The sequence below is a fragment of the Dermacentor andersoni genome, chromosome 1 (assembly GCF_023375885.2).
Source record: "Dermacentor andersoni chromosome 1, qqDerAnde1_hic_scaffold, whole genome shotgun sequence".
Classification (NCBI taxonomy): domain Eukaryota; kingdom Metazoa; phylum Arthropoda; class Arachnida; order Ixodida; family Ixodidae; genus Dermacentor; species Dermacentor andersoni.
Window position 1 is genome coordinate 79,033,420 of NC_092814.1, and position 16,777 is coordinate 79,050,196.

General features: G+C 41.6%; 1 protein-coding gene across 2 annotated transcripts in view; it reads right to left on the reverse strand.

The window, feature by feature from the left end:
- LOC126544071 (uncharacterized) overlaps positions 1 to 16,777 on the reverse strand; it is a 73,477-nt gene that overhangs the window by 10,899 nt on the left and 45,801 nt on the right. For both annotated transcript variants that reach the window (XM_055061630.2, XM_050191278.3), the window contains exon 6: positions 6,974 to 7,155. In XM_055061630.2, the coding sequence (XP_054917605.2) occupies positions 6,974 to 7,155 (182 nt within the window). The remainder of the gene's footprint in view (positions 1 to 6,973; positions 7,156 to 16,777) is intronic.

The following is a 16,777-nucleotide window of genomic DNA, read 5'->3' on the forward strand; positions in this document are numbered from 1 at the left end:
ACCAGTGAAAATGTATTTTAACTCATCCATTTGACAGCAGATGCTTCCTGAGAGGCTCTGCATTTTAAAGCTTTGGGCTAAGTTGCTGAACACAACCCTAAGTTTCTAAACACTAAATTTCTAAACATTAAGCATGGCTTTTTAACAGATGGCAGAGCGAAGCAGAGGAAGTTGGGAAAGTTGGCAAGTATTCATGGAACAGATGATAAACTGCGTAGTGAAAATACTTAGGTATGTATGCATGCAACCAACGATGTTACCAAAGAAACAGAAGGAATTGTTAAAAATCATTTAAAACAAAAATGCCTGCTATGAAACCTGGGTTTCATTGCAGGCATGCAGATGGCGTGCATGCGGGTGGCGCAAACACATGTATAGCAAAGGCAAGTCTGAAGGATTTCGCAAGCATATGCTGCAACTGAATCTCAGGCATATTATAAGCAATGCAAGGGTTGTGAAAATTCGCAGCTGGAGGCAAGAAGAATGCTATTCTTCTTGCCAGAATCATGGCAGGGCAAACAAAGTTTCGAAACACTTTTCTATCACTTGTGCGTTCTGTTGAACTTTATAAATAAGATTTGTCACTGCAACCTAGCAATTTTTTTTAGCCTCAACGTCCCATCGTGGGAGGCCTAGGCCCAGCCGACTGAACTGCTGGTGCTCATTAAAGTTCACTTTCTCTCTCTCTCTTCTTGTGGGTACGAATATAATGGTTGTAAATCTGCAAGTACAAGCTCAGAACAAAAAACTGTGACTATAAATGCTAACTTTTGCATTTTTTCTTTATTGTAAGGAAGCTGACAGTTGAACTTAATAACAAAATGGCATCCAACATGAAAACATCTTCATTGTCTCTGATATTTTGTTATAAGCATACACAGCGATATCAGCAAAAAAAATGCACGCCTGAGTTAACGTGAAAGAAACGCAAGTGTGATGTCCTTGATGGACCAGCAGTGGGCTTCCTGTGGAAGATGATAGCCTGTCAGTAGCTTACCGTGCCAATATGTGACACAGGAACAGTGCTAAATTACATACACACACTTTGCCATGTCATTAATACACAACTGTTCAAGTTCATTCAGGATCAGCATGTCAGCTCAATGGCTGCACCAAACCAAGCCAAGCTGCTGGTCAAAATGCACATATGCATCCAGAATGTGACGTTTCAAATTGCCCCCACCAAGTTCTTTACCACTTTTGCTACCACAATACATATTTTGAGCTGAACGTGAACAAACAGTTGTTTCACTGTAACCAATGTTGTCTCGAATGTTGCTTATTCAGTTTTATTACATAGTCACAATACTCATTGAAATAATGCATGAGCAACAAACTTGGGTATTTGCTTTGCCATATTCAAAATTTGTATATCCACGTTTGTCATATCAAAGTTTGACTCTATTGAAGAAAATAGCTACACAGCCTTTTAAGGTGAAATTATGCAACCTATGTTACACAGTGACTCAGTTGAGCCAGACTCGCAATGGCCCACAATGCACTCAAAGGCATGCACTGCATTACCTAAAAAAAGAAAAGAATAGAAAACCTATCTTGAACATTAAAATGGAAAAATAAATATGGCAGAACCTATCTTACGATGACTGTCAGCGGTAATGCTATTAGCATTCATGGAATGTAGGTACAAGCGGCACTGCGGAAGACACGTTTATATTAAATCTGTAGAGGTCATTCTAAAGCTTCCATTGCTTCAGCTATATGTATGCACATATACTTTTCTCTGGTAATGGCCCCCATTTGCTATGATACTCCCTTGCCAAGGGCAGTCATGAGCATGACAGCGCGATGGCTACTATATGCCGACAATGCAATGACAACAATAGAATGACAAATAAGGAATGACGTCAACTGAATGATGAAAGCAGTATGACGACAACGGCATAAGGACAATGGAATTAGGATGAGTGTATGACGATGATGGCGTGACGATGACGGCATTAGTACAACAATGATATAACGATGACTGTGTGAACATGATCATGTGAAAACAAAGGCATGAGGAGAGTTGGACAACAAAGTTAGAATGATGACGATGTAACAACCATGATGGCATCAGGATGATGGCATGACAACGAATGCATGATAACTGTATGACGACGACGCAATGACTATAAAGAAGATGGTGTGATGACGACAGTCGATTGACGAAGCTGGAATTATGGCAATGCAACGAACATGATGGCATCACAATCACGAGCACATACAAAGTGGCTCAATCTATTAAACTTGGTTCACTAGGTTGTCGTATAAAGTGTGGTTAGGACAGAGTGACGAGAGTCAAATGACAAAGCTGGAACGACCACGATGGAATGACCATGAAGACATCTCGACGCCGGTATCACAAAGAACGCATGACGACTATATGATGACGACGGCATCCCGACGACACTATCACAACAAAGGCATGAAGATGATGGCATGGTGATAGTTGGATGACCAAGCTGGAATGACAGCAACGCAATGACCATGATGGCATCACAACCAGGAGCACATATAGTGGCCCAAGCTATTAGATGAGCTGGTTCGTTGGGTTGGCGTAAAAGGCATGACAAGAGTCTGATGATGGCATGCTGAGAGTAGGATGACAAAGCTGAAATGACAGTGATGCAATGATCACAATGGCATCACAACTACGAGCCCATGCCTAGTTGCCCAATCTAGTAGACAATTTGGTTCACTAGGTCGGCATGTAAAGCATGACTATTACAGCAAGATGAGAGCCTGGTGACCAAGCTGGAATGACAACGAAGGGTGTACGACGACGATATGACAAAGAATCATCATCAGCCTGGTTACACCCACTGCAGGGCAAAGGCCTCTCCCGTACTTCTCCAACTACTCCGGTCATGTACTAATTGTGGCCATGTTGTCCCTGCAGACTTCTTAATCTCATCTGCCCACCTAACTTTCTGCTGCCCCCTGCTACGCTTCCTTTCCCTTGGAATCCAGTCCATAACCCTTAATGACCATCGGTTATCTGCCCTCCTCCTTACATGTCTTGCCCATGCCCATTTCTTTTTCTTGCTATCTTGCTGACGACGTTATCACAACGAAGGCATGAAGATGATGGCATGGTGATGGTTACATGACCAAGCTGGAATGACGGCAACGCAATGACCACGACGACATCACAACCAGGAGAACATGCCTAATGGCCCAAGCTATTAGACAAGTTGGTTCAGTGGGTTGGCGTAAAAGGTGTGGTGACGATGGCATGATGAAAGTCAGATGACAAAGCTTAAATGACCAAGATGGCATTATGACGACAGTTTGACAATGGGTGCATGACGACGATGACACGACGAGTCGGATGACGAAGAGGGAATCGCAGCAATACAGCGACCACGCCGACATCACAACCACTTGCGCATAGGTTGTGACCAAAGCTATTAGAAAACTTTGCCTACTGGGTCCATATAATAGGAGTGACAACGATGGTGTGATGACACTCAGATGAAAAAGCTGGAATAATGACGATGGAATGACCACGATGGCATCGTTTTTATGGACTTATGCCTAGGGGCTCAAGCTGGTAGGCGACTTGGGCAATATTGTCTGCACAAGAGGACAAGAGGACATGCCGGACATAAGAGGATGGACATGGGATGGACGGACGACTGATTTAGTTAGTTAGTTAGTTAGTTAGTTAGTTAGTTAGTTAGTTAGTTAGTTAGTTAGTTAGTTAGTTAGTTAGTTAGTTAGTTAGTTAGTTAGTTAGTTAGTTAGTTAGTTAGTTAGTTAGTTAGTTAGTTAGTTAGTTAGTTAGTTAGTTAGTTAGTTAGTTAGTTAGTTAGTTAGTTAGTTAGTTAGTTAGTTAGTTAGTTAGTTAGTTAGTTAGTTAGTTAGTTAGTTAGTTAGTTAGTTAGTTAGTTAGTTAGTTAGTTAGTTAGTTAGTTAGTTAGTTAGTTAGTTAGTTAGTTAGTTAGTTAGTTAGTTAGTTAGTTAGTTAGTTAGTTAGTTAGTTAGTTAGTTAGTTAGTTAGTTAGTTAGTTAGTTAGTTAGTTAGTTAGTTAGTTAGTTAGTTAGTTAGTTAGTTAGTTAGTTAGTTAGTTAGTTAGTTAGTTAGTTAGTTAGTTAGTTAGTTAGTTAGTTAGTTAGTTAGTTAGTTAGTTAGTTAGTTAGTTAGTTAGTTAGTTAGTTAGTTAGTTAGTTAGTTAGTTAGTTAGTTAGTTAGTTAGTTAGTTAGTTAGTTAGTTAGTTAGTTAGTTAGTTAGTTAGTTAGTTAGTTAGTTAGTTAGTTAGTTAGTTAGTTAGTTAGTTAGTTAGTTAGTTAGTTAGTTAGTTAGTTAGTTAGTTAGTTAGTTAGTTAGTTAGTTAGTTAGTTAGTTAGTTAGTTAGTTAGTTAGTTAGTTAGTTAGTTAGTTAGTTAGTTAGTTAGTTAGTTAGTTAGTTAGTTAGTTAGTTAGTTAGTTAGTTAGTTAGTTAGTTAGTTAGTTAGTTAGTTAGTTAGTTAGTTAGTTAGTTAGTTAGTTAGTTAGTTAGTTAGTTAGTTAGTTAGTTAGTTAGTTAGTTAGTTAGTTAGTTAGTTAGTTAGTTAGTTAGTTAGTTAGTTAGTTAGTTAGTTAGTTAGTTAGTTAGTTAGTTAGTTAGTTAGTTAGTTAGTTAGTTAGTTAGTTAGTTAGTTAGTTAGTTAGTTAGTTAGTTAGTTAGTTAGTTAGTTAGTTAGTTAGTTAGTTAGTTAGTTAGTTAGTTAGTTAGTTAGTTAGTTAGTTAGTTAGTTAGTTAGTTAGTTAGTTAGTTAGTTAGTTAGTTAGTTAGTTAGTTAGTTAGTTAGTTAGTTAGTTAGTTAGTTAGTTAGTTAGATAGTTAGATAGTTAGATAGATAGATAGATAGATAGATAGATAGATAGATAGATAGATAGATAGATAGATAGATAGATAGGCTCAAAATGTCTGAGGTGGCAATGAATTCTTATCACTTTACATGGGTGGGCACTGATAAACTAGCACAAAATTGTATTTTATACATCCAATAGCATGAATGTGCACATTCTAAGCCTGCCTGTCGACAATATACATGGTGTCCCAGCTAACTTCAGCTAGAGTTTAAAAATATGTGAACTCCACGTTGCTAGACAGAACAAAGGTAATGTTGTTTGCCGCCGCTTGGAGATACTCAGATTATTTTTTAAAATCCTGCTTAAAGAGACACTAAAGGCAAATACTAAGTCTACGTGGCTTGTTTAAATACCATTCCAGAAACCTCGCAACACTTGTTTTGTGCCAAGACTTAGTTTACGAGAAAATTGCATCTGAAAGGTCCGAACAACTTTTTCGAAATTCAAATCTCCTGCCACCCAACCGCGAGAGTGGCGACGTTGCATACGCCATCCCCACCATTTGCTGCCATCGGTGAGTAAAATGGCACCCGACAGACGGTGGTACCGAGCCAAGACAATACGGGTTCACAAAGTCTGGTTATGGGAATTCATCGTGGCTTCTTTTTTCTTTTTTTTTAACATAGGTCGGACATTAGGCAATAACAAGAGCTTGGTGGGGCAACCCACCACCCCATTAAGAAGGGGACGCTGATAGCATCCATCCACCCATCCTGCAGCTGCTTTTTGGTTAAGTGGTGTAGACCGTTCGGGCATCCCGTGACATCACATGGAAATTGAATTCTCTGTTACTTGCAGTTTGTGCGAGTTTCACGAGCCAGCAAAACCAGCGCAGTACTACACGATAAGGAAACTACTGAAACGCGAAAGCATGGGCGGCGCGGAGTCGAGCAAAAACAAAACCGTACAGTCGACCGCATCATTGTCAAGGGCAATTTCAATGAGTTATTTTTTCAAAAAATGAAATAGAACTGGACAAATAGCATTTTATTTTGTCTATAATACAAGTATGCTTTTTGCAACGAGCGGTTGAGTACTAGTGAACGTATTCAACTGAGGAGTGCTTGTGTCATCAGATAACTAGTACTTTAATGTCCTGGGGCAGTCTCTAATCATGTCCTGCATTTACCTAAATTTCTCTATTATTAAAGCTCTGTTCACGACAATATTGACGCCTTAGAGATTCTCAAGCACTAATCTATCACTTTAGCTTGACTTAGTATTTACCTTTAGTGTTCCTTTAATTACATAATTATTCCTAATTAATTAATCAACTTCTCGAGTATTATAATTAGATGAAAAGTGTTAATGAGCAAATTGTAGAGCAACATGAAAAACTCCCGATACAGCTTTATGTTGCTTAATATGCGCTACATAAAAGTTTTTCCAAGCAGGAAAGCAGCCCGCAAAAACACGCAAAGTGCCTCGAGCAGCCAGTCACACGGCAATTTTGCGTGCATTTGCGGCCTTCTTTCATGCTCGGAAAAACACTTATGTAGCATGTATTCAGCAACAGAAAGCTGTATCGGGAGTTTTTCATGGACGTCGCTTACAATTTTCTCATTTGCACTTTTAATCAAATTATAATATTTGAGAAGTTGATTAATTAACTAAGACTTATCTGATTATGAAGAATGAAAAACAATTTGAGTATCTACAAACGATGGCAAGCAACATTACCTTGGTTCTGCCCAGCTACGTGGCATTGGCACATTTTTAATCTATGGCTAAAGTAAACTGGGACACCCTGTATACATATTTTCTTGCTTTTGTCCAAAGCTATGCACAAGTTATTTCAAGCACAAAACAAGTTACACTTTCTTTCTTTGGCAAAACCTGACACAAAAAGACAGACTGTCTTTTTAATACAGAGCCACCTCCATGGCCGTGCTACCATGCAGTTTTCTAGAATGTCCTGTAGTACAAATACTCAGTAGACTGCAGTGCCGAAATGTGCTTCAATAAAAGTTAAAGATCTACAGTTCAAGACTTAAATATTAACACAGGATTTAAGTAGTCAAAGACACTTTTCCATAGACTGCCTGTTCTTTCTTAAGCACAATAGGATTTCTGACTTAAGGAATCATAGAAGGAATGATTGGGCCAATACTTACGTCCCACCTGCGGTTTTGAATTGGAAGTGCAAGCGCTAGTGCCATTGGGCACTGAACATCCACAGGGCTCAATTTTGCACTTGTCCACTGGCTGCGAAATAGGTGGGTGCGGTGGTCGTACAGGAAACGGTGGATAGAGTGAGCAGCCCATACGTGACTTGTCGTTCAAGCTCGAGCTCAAGCTGGAAAAGAAAGGTCATTTTTCAATAAAAGGTATATGTTTCTACGACAATGGGTGCACAGCACTTATTAGAACTAATCGCCATTTCTGACGCTTGCAACTTCTTGGTGGTCTGTTAAGGGTGTCACGTGACCATCAGCAACAATGAAAGCGTGCGCTAAATCAAGTCATATAATGGCAGAGTTCTTTGAACCTTAGCATCTGTCAAGTAAAAAAGATGGATTAATGGAGGAAAAATTCGCATAACAGGGCCGAACTGCCCCTTTTCAATTTCTCTCTCTGGAACAGTAGCAGGGATAGTGCCACTGTATGACATCCCAGATTTCATGGGTCTGGACTATCACTTTTCATGCAAAGAAAAAAAGACAGCAGACTTAGCGATTCCTTCAGCTCTGAACTCGTTTACTGCAACAGCAGTGTTATCTCACACTGACGACCAGCATCTTATTTGTTTTAGTTGACTGCTTCTTCCTCAAATACGTAATTGCATTCGCCCTCTACAGGAAACTGGACAAGAACCCAGCGTTCATAAGGCAGTTTGTTAGGAAGTGCAGTCTTTAAAAAAAGAAGTTAGAATGAAAAGAAAAAATAAAAAAAAATATTTTTTATGACATTTTAAAAGTAATTACGTTGTGTGATAGCACAGAAAGAGTAGTGTGGATTATATAAGTTCTGAACTTTTCTTTGTGATGTACGTAACTTCCTTCCTTTCAAACTACGTACATGGACAGACTTTAGCCGTCTCAGAAGTGTATAAGCAGGCTATGTTTATTTAGGTAAAATGGATAGCGTTATAGATCCTTTTATTCACAGTTGTTGGGCCAAAGGCTTATGCAAAAAATTTTCTTTTTTTTTTTCACTACAGTTCAACATTTTGCTATTTAAATATATTTCATTCAGATAATCTTGGTGCATGTTTATTGTTGTTTATGTAAAACAGCAACATTTCTTTGTTTCTATCATTCAGTAGGACAACGTCCATGCACATAGGCCTACATGCTTGACGTGACCGCAAATGATGTTCAAATTTGAAGTCTCCTTACACCATCTTTTTCATTCAGTTTTTGCACGGCGGCCGCATTTCGATGGGGGCGAAATGCGAAAACACCCGTGTGCTTAGATTTAGGTGCACGTTAAAGAACCCCAGGTGGTCAAAATTTCCGGAGTCCTCCACTACGGCGTGCCTCATAATCAGAAAGTGGTTTTGGCACGTAAAACCCCAAATATTATTATTATTATTATTCAGTTTTTGAGTAAATCAATATTTAGGCCACAGGTGAGAAGGTAGTTACTGTATTAGTCTTCATGCTTTTAAGGCTCGATGACTCGTTTTCAATAGACTTCACATAGACTGATGCCAAAACTTCTACTACAATTGGTGTCACAGGTGAAATGACGCAGTGCCATCTACGAGGTTTGAGCAATTTCATTTTCTCTGTACATTTGCAGTACTGCTATGTAGGGCACTTGGCACCTGCGAATACTGTGAGCCACTGTGTAAACTATGTAGCATTGTCACTGTAATGTTGCTGCTGTTGGCATTGATGATGTCAATGCTTCTGATGATGTCTCCCACCAACTTGGTGCTTCCTCTAATCCTTGGCACATCCTCTAATGTGGGTATATGCCATATTGAGGCCATCATCATTGTCAAGTACGCCTTCTCTGTGCCAACAATGGTCAACACTATAACAACAGTCATCAGCGTAGCAGAGTGGACAGGTGAGTGGACAAACCCAGTTCCGAGCACTTCAATGCTGTCGCAGTAAACGCTACAAGATGGAGTTCATAACTGAATGAAGCCCTATCCTTTTTAATAACTTACATTGACCTACCTAGTCATTGCCCATTCATATGGAGCTGAATCAGAAATCTAAATAAAAAAGGTTTTGAAAGAGGTGCTTATGTCTTACACAAATATGTCATTCTTCAACAAACTGAACATCAGCTATAAGCAATTTCCAGCAATCCAATAATCTGTACGCTATTCTCCTTCAGAGTCCCTTTAATGGACATCCTTTCAGCACACCTTATTGACAGCCCTCTGATACTAAACGCAGCATAGAGATCTCTACTGCTCCGAAGTAATCTACAGTCGCATAGTAGGCAGGCATCAACTGAAGTACCACCACAAAATTTTGCTCCCTACAAGCACAGCAGCCACAGAAAAACTGGATGAGCTGATACTCAAAATAAAACTGACAAACACTAAGCAAAAAGTATAGTTCTAAATACATGACAGTCCATAGAGTTTCATACAATTACTAGAGGGAACTGTGGCGCTAGTGTCTACAGGAGCTGTAAGCAGGCGAATTTAGCCACCATGGGAATAATGGTAGTACACGGTCGTCCACTTCCAATTTGAACACGGCTCCCGGCGGCCGGCGACGCCGGCGCTCCGCGGAGCGCCGCTCGTGGGCGCCCGGAGCCGTGTTCAAATTGGAAGTGGACGACCGTGTACATGGCTTTGCCTAAACTTCAAGGCTTTGCGAATTTGCAAAACGATCATTTTTAAGAAAGTACAGTACTACATTATAGATAATTAGATAAACATAATTAAATTTGTAAGACAGCAGCAGGATTCGAACACAGGACCTCCAGCACAGAAGCCTGATATTGAAACCACTACACCACTGACGCATAGACAAGCGGAACCACGGCAATCAGCAGTGATTAGGCATGCTTGCAGAGTATTATTACGTTCTGCATAAGTATAAATTGCTTTGAAACTTAGGCCTATTTAGGCCCAGATAAAGTGCAATAAAGCCACAAGAACGCCTAAAGCCCCAAAGATGAAGATCAGACAAATCCATGTACTACCGATCGTACCCATGGTGGCTGATTGATCACAGCGCCAGAGTTCCCTCTAGTAATTGTAGGAAACTATGTGATAGTCCAGACAGAGTGAAAAATTGTGTATGTAATGCACTTTGTCAAGTCACTTAAATATAAGTAAACAAAGGTACCAATTAATAAAGAATTTTGGTTATGTAAAAAAAAGAACATGCTGTTGACATCAGAAGTTTGTGGGGCATGAGATCTGTGAAAGCTATCTACCCCCTCAGCCTAAAACTCATATTTGCAGTCTTCAGTAGAGAGTTTTAGCGTGTCCCGTATTTCGGTAAGTGCAAGCAGACTGGACCAGGTGAGCGGAGGCGCATGCGTGAACGCCCTGCACAGTGCCAGCGATCTGGTGGCACAGAGCTAAACCAGACAAACACAGCTAATACTGCCATAACCAAGTGTATTCTACTTCACCGCTGGTGTAATTTTTGGCAGCAGTGTAATCATACATGTTTCTGCAGAAAATGTGTACCAGCAGCAAAGTAAAACACACTTGGTTACTACAACATTAGCTGCGTGTCTGGTTGAGCTCTGCGCCACCAGGTCGCTGCACCGTGCAGGACATTTACATTTGCGCCTCCACTCATCTGGTAAAATACCCAGTCCGCTTGTGTTTACCGGAATACCAGATGTGTTAAAACTTTCTATTAGCACATGCAAACAAATCGTATGGTAAAGCTTGATTGGCGGCAAGCACAAAATGCATAGGACTTGAGCTTCTTTGCAGACCCTGTGTCCCACAAACTTTTCATGCCAGGAAATAAAATAAATCAGCATCAGCATAACACATCTATATTTTGCAACACTTTCTTCCTAATAATGCAGCATATGAGTGGCTGCTAATCACAACAAACAATCTGCCAAAGTGTAGTGAAGGATTTATTAAGGAATATTTTACCAGTTGTTTATTTCTATCTGTAACACTTTAAAGAAACTCATATCTAGGCCCCTTTTGCATTTGTTGATGAGCTACAAGGTTAGGCAGACAAGGAAGCTCGAAAAGCTTTAACAATAATTTATATAAGTAACGAAAATATGCTAATTAGCATTTTAATTACAACCTTTAAGGCACATGTTGCAACTGTGAAATTGAAGTCAAGGAGCAGTGATCAAGTCATGTCTATTTAGCAGAAATCTCAAGACTAGCACCCCTTTCGAGATGCACAACCTTTTATATGTGTTACGAAATATTGAAAAATTCAAAAATTTGTTTGCATTTAAAACATACTTTTTTGTAACTTCTCAGATGCATAGCAGACATGTAAGGTTATGCAATGATGCATCACAGATATTTTTAGGCCGACCACCAAAGCAACTTTTTTGACCTTGAACACTAAGCTTCTTGCAAAAAAAAATTCTTTACAGTTTTCTTTTTAGGCGACCTGCTGAACCTTCAAAGCTTCACATATTTTTTGGCTATACTATGTCAACCAAGCTATCATTTTATATTTAATTAGTGCCTTCTGGATTTTCCTGCATTCTGAAAAAGAAATTCAAACTTTGCAATTTTACTCACTTTTGCCAGTGTCAAAAGCACTCAGTGTATTCAAATATTTTAGAAATTGGCTATTTTAACTGTCTTTCCCCACACACCATGTGAATGTCTGGATCACACAACATGCCTATGAAAAAAAAAAATTTTGACTGGTGCCTTGTAGCTCAGCTAGGCAAGAACAATACATTTTTACCAAAATGCTAGAAATCTTTTGGCAAGAAAAATAAATGGAGAATGAGTTTCTAATGTTAACTTCAACAAACATGTGGAAATTTTTTCAACTATATCTGTGGCGGTCGAAAAAATGCTGGTTGATTTGGCATGGAATAACCCACCTGATAGTGTACACATGGTTTCAGTTTTTCTATGTATCAGATATACCATTAATCGAAAATACAGTAGGCACCGTTAAGCCAAACCTACGGGTACTATCATAAGTTGTTCAGTTTATCAAAGTTCAGCTGCACGAGGTAATCACAGAACACATCCCTGGATTCTCAGATTGGCTGTTACCTAAGTATGGCCAAAATTGTTTCAGGAAACAAAGATAAAACCACAAATGGCTGTATTACTTGCCCATGGTAAACGAAGTAACAATTTCATTAGGCACCACTCCCAAGTCCTAAATAATTAATGAATTTGCTTGCTCCCATAGTTCCTGCACAACCCCAGAATTGTCTGGTTGTGAACTTGTGTGGCCACGTCATCCTCGATATAGAATCCTATTTCCAGATATGCAGACCTATAAGCTGCTATGAAGGGCAGGCATCATTGAGAAAACAGCCATACAATGATAATAACTTGCTAAAGGCTGCTATTGCAGAATCACTGCTCAACATCAACACACACTATCTGGTTCAAGTATATAGCCATTATCAAAGCTGAATTCAGGAAATAATTGAGGTTGAGGCTGAAGACTGTTTCATTTAACAGCCTTATAAAAAGCAGCAAAATAAGCATTAAAACATTTGGACCGAATATATTGAACCTTTCATCATCATGTCGTCCAATACCTCACACACCCAGTAAACTGAACAGTGTAAAATAAACAAAAGCACCTTTAATGCATAATGGCAACGTGTGATGGGGCACTGCTGCATATATAGCTACTAAGCATGGCAGACTTCCTAAGCTTTCATACAAGAAGGGATGAAACCAATGCCTGCATTAGTGAGCACTGAAACCAACATACATTCTATATACTCTATTCTCCCAATTTGTACTTCACAAGTGATTAATTGCTGCTATATTGCTATTGCTATTTGCTATTGCTATTTGCTATTTGATATTGCTATTGCTATTTTGCTTCAGAGACTTTCCTTTCCTTCCTTTTTCTCCGCCCTTAAACTGGCTCTCTTAACTACTACACGCAGAGACAAAGCAACAGCGCGCGCATTAGATCCCATAGATGAGATGAATATTTACAATTATTATTAGGGTTATAATTATATTCGAGTGCTGATTGCTGCGCTATCGTTTGTTACCGAAGCTTTCCCTCAAGTCTAAATATTTTAAGGCAGTTTGTCGTGTGCGTATCATGGCCACGCACGCTTATATCGCCTTCCGTTTCTCTACCACGGGCGCGCTTTAAAACCACGGCGCTGCAGTTTTCGCTTTCCTTTCCTTCCTTCTTCTCTGCCCTTAAACTGGCTCTCTTAACTACTACACGCAGAGACAAAGCAACAGCGCGCGCATGCGATCCCATAGATGAGACGAATATATATAGATATATATATAGAAAACTATCAGTCATAGCTCTCGTAGTATAGCCCTCTGGGCCGTTTCCCTTTTTGTTTTCTTTCGAAAGTAGTCCTACTAGGGTTATTATAATTACACGAAGGTATTTCGCCCTCATCAGCAGCAGTCCTTGAGATAGTTATTCTGGCGGCTAGCTTCCCACGCTATGCGTGCCGCCATCGCACCTGGTTAAGCTTCTCCTAGACTCTAGAGTTATACTATGTCCGCGCAACCTTGAGCGATCGGAAAGCGCGTTTTCCCCTCTTGGCCGGCGGGGACGGGAGGCTTTGTTCCGGCCGCAAAGCCCTCCACGTCTCAGTAAGGTGCCTGGTGGTGGTCTCGTACGGACGATGCCCTCTCGGTGAGCGCAAATTTCCCCTCATCTTTTAAGAGGTTCAATACTTAGAAGCATTTGTCTCGCAAACCATATTTATTTCAAGGAAATTTTCCACGTCTCAATAATTTCTCTCGTCGTATTCGAGTGCTGATTGCCGTGTTATAGTTTGTTAACGAAGCTTTCCCTCAAGTCTAAATAGTTTAAGGCAGTTTTCCTAGTCTCTAAAGCCGCTCGAGTTCACTCTTCTCCTCGGGCAGCCATTTTTCCAAGAAAGTATGCCTTCCAACCACTCGGAATCAGCAAAAACAGACTATCGCGGACAACATGAGTCCTGTTACGTTTCGCCTACGACGCGCGGTACAGCCGGCGCGGATGCAACGGACGCCGGGGCTTCGTTCAAAGCGGCGGACATTTTGGCCCGTTCAGCGCCGCCGATACGCCTCCCCGCCAAGCGCATCCAGGCATGTTTCAATGCCACATGTCTTCAAGTGTGCGTGTGTGTGTGTGTGTGCATGTTGGTGCCCACGCTTGTCAAAGCGCGGCAGCCGGGGAGAGGAGCTCCCCAAGTGTGAAGCGAGGAGGTCTGTCCGGCGCCGGGCCGGCGGATGCGTCACTACACTCGTCCCAACGTGTCTCTAAGCCTGTCCGTGCCCGCCGTCACGTGGTCTCGTCACGAGGCCTTCCTCTTGCCCTCAACTCCGAGAGTATAAGAGCAGCTGCCCCCGGACGCCAAGAGAGAGGCTCCGATTTCTTTCGTTGTGTTACGTGCTCTCCCGTCTCTCCAATTCGGTCGACCTGACCGCCCGCTCTTTTGCGATGCTAGAATAAACAAGTTGTTCTGTTACCAGTCGACTCATGCTTTGCCAGGACCTTCGGATGCTTCCAGTTGTGCCCCAGGCCGCCAGGCCAACGCTACCCTTGGGGCCTGCGACCCATATGCAATAACGGGTGTCAGCACTGAGGTTCCAACAGTCCCTTTCCACGTAAGTGTGAGGCTCGGAACAGGAGCTGTGGCGCTTGAAAATAGCCTGGGGCCTGACGAACCAACCGACTGAGCTATCTTTCCGGGCAACATCGAAGGGTCACGAGTTCAAATCACCTGTTATGTTCCTTTTTTCCCCCCTTTTTCTTTCTTTTTTTTTCTTTCTTTCTTTTTAATGTCTTTTCTTTTATTTTATCACTGTACGGGAACCCTCCTAAAAAAAAAAAAGAAAGATATATATGTTCAATTATGTATGGCCTCACATGTGCAGGTCATAAATACCAGGTTCTCTAGCCTAGTGCCATCCGTGCGGTATAACCGAGCTCAGATTGGTCCACCTTGACTGATCAAATAGGGCACCACTGTATATTAAATGAGGCGTACAACTCCTGCGGGACCCGCCGTGGTTACTCAGTGGCTATGGTGTTAGACTGCTGAGCGCGAGGTCGCGGGATCGGATCCCGGCCACGGCGGCCGCATTTCGATGGGGGCGAAATGCGAAAACACCCATGTACTTAGATTTAGGTGCACGTTAAAGAACCCCAGGTGGTCGAAATTTCCGGAGTCCTCCACTATGGCGTGCCTCATAATCAGAAAGTGGTTTTGTCACGTAAAATCCCACAATTTAATTTTAAATTTTAACTCCTGCGGGGACGGTAGAGTATCCGCCTCCCGTGCAAGAGGACCGTGATTCAAATCCCGGGCCGCACAATTCTCCACCGGAAAATACCAGAAAAAAAGAACAACCGTGGGTTGAGAAAATTGCACAAACAGGCCTGGAGTGCGGCCTGATCCCGGTGACCAGAACCGGTAACGCACTCTCTCACCAGAGCAGGATTGGCCACCCTGGTGCAGTACTTGGCCGCAACCTCCTATATGAACACAACAATCAAACCTCGGCCCTCAGTCCCCAGCAGCTGCGAAGCAACTGACCACGGCAGCGGTCAGACCTGCGACGCTGCAGAGGGTGCTAAGAATCTCTGGCTCCGGACAGGCTGCCATTGGAATATGAACCTGGCAACGTTTAACGCTAGAACGTTATCTAGTGAGGCGAGTCTAGCAGTGCTATTGGAGGAATTAGAGGGCAGTAAATGGGATATAATAGGGCTCAGTGAAGTTAGGAGGCCAAAAGAAGCATATACAGTGCTAAAAAGCGGGCACGTCCTGTGCTACCGGGGCTTAGCAGAGAGACGAGAAGTAGGAGTCGGATTCCTGATTAATAAGAACATAGCTGGTAACATACAGGAATTCTATAGCATTAACGAGAGGGTGGCATGTCTTGTTGTGAAACTTAGTAAGAGGTACAAAATGAAGGTTGTACAGGTCTACGCCCCTACATCTAGTCATGATGACCAGGAAGTCTAAAGCTTCTATGAAGACGTGGAATCGGCGATGGGGAAAGTCAAAACAAAATACAGTATACTGATGGGCGATTTCAATGCCAGGGTAGGCAAGAAGCAGGCCGGAGACAAGTCAGTGGGGGAATATGGCATAGGCTCTAGGAATAGCAGAGGAGAGTTATTAGTAGAGTTTGCAGAACAGAATAATATGCGGATAATGAATACCTTTTTCCGCAAGCGGGTTAGCCGAAACTGGACGTGGAGGAGCCCGAATGGTGAGACTAGAAATGAAATCGACTTTATACTCTGCGCGAACCCTGGCATCATACAACATGTAGACGTGCTCGGCAAGGTGCGCTGCAGTGACCATAGGATGGTAAGAACTCGAATTAGCCTTGACTTGAGGAGGGAACGGAAGAAACTGGTACATAAGAAACCAATCAATGAGTTAGCGGTAAGAGGGAAACTAGAGGAATTCCGGATCAAGCTACAGAACAGGTATTCGGCTTTAACCCAGGAAGAGGACCATAGTGTTGAAGCAATGAACGACAATCTTATGGGCATCATTAAGGAGTGCGCAATAGAAGTCGGTGGTAACGCCGTTAAACAGGAAACCAGTAAGCTATCGCAGGAGACGAAAGATCTGATCAAGAAACGCCAATGTATGAAAGCTTCTAACCCTACAGCTAGAATAGAACTGGCAGAACTTTCTAAGTTAATCAACAAGCGTAAGACAGCGGACATAAGGAACTATAATATGGATAGAATTGAACAGGCTCTCAGGAACGGAGGAAGCCTAAAAGCAGTAAAGAAGAAACTAGGAATAGGCAAGAATCAGATGTGTGCGTTAAGAGACAAAGCCGGCAATATCGTTACTAATATGGATGA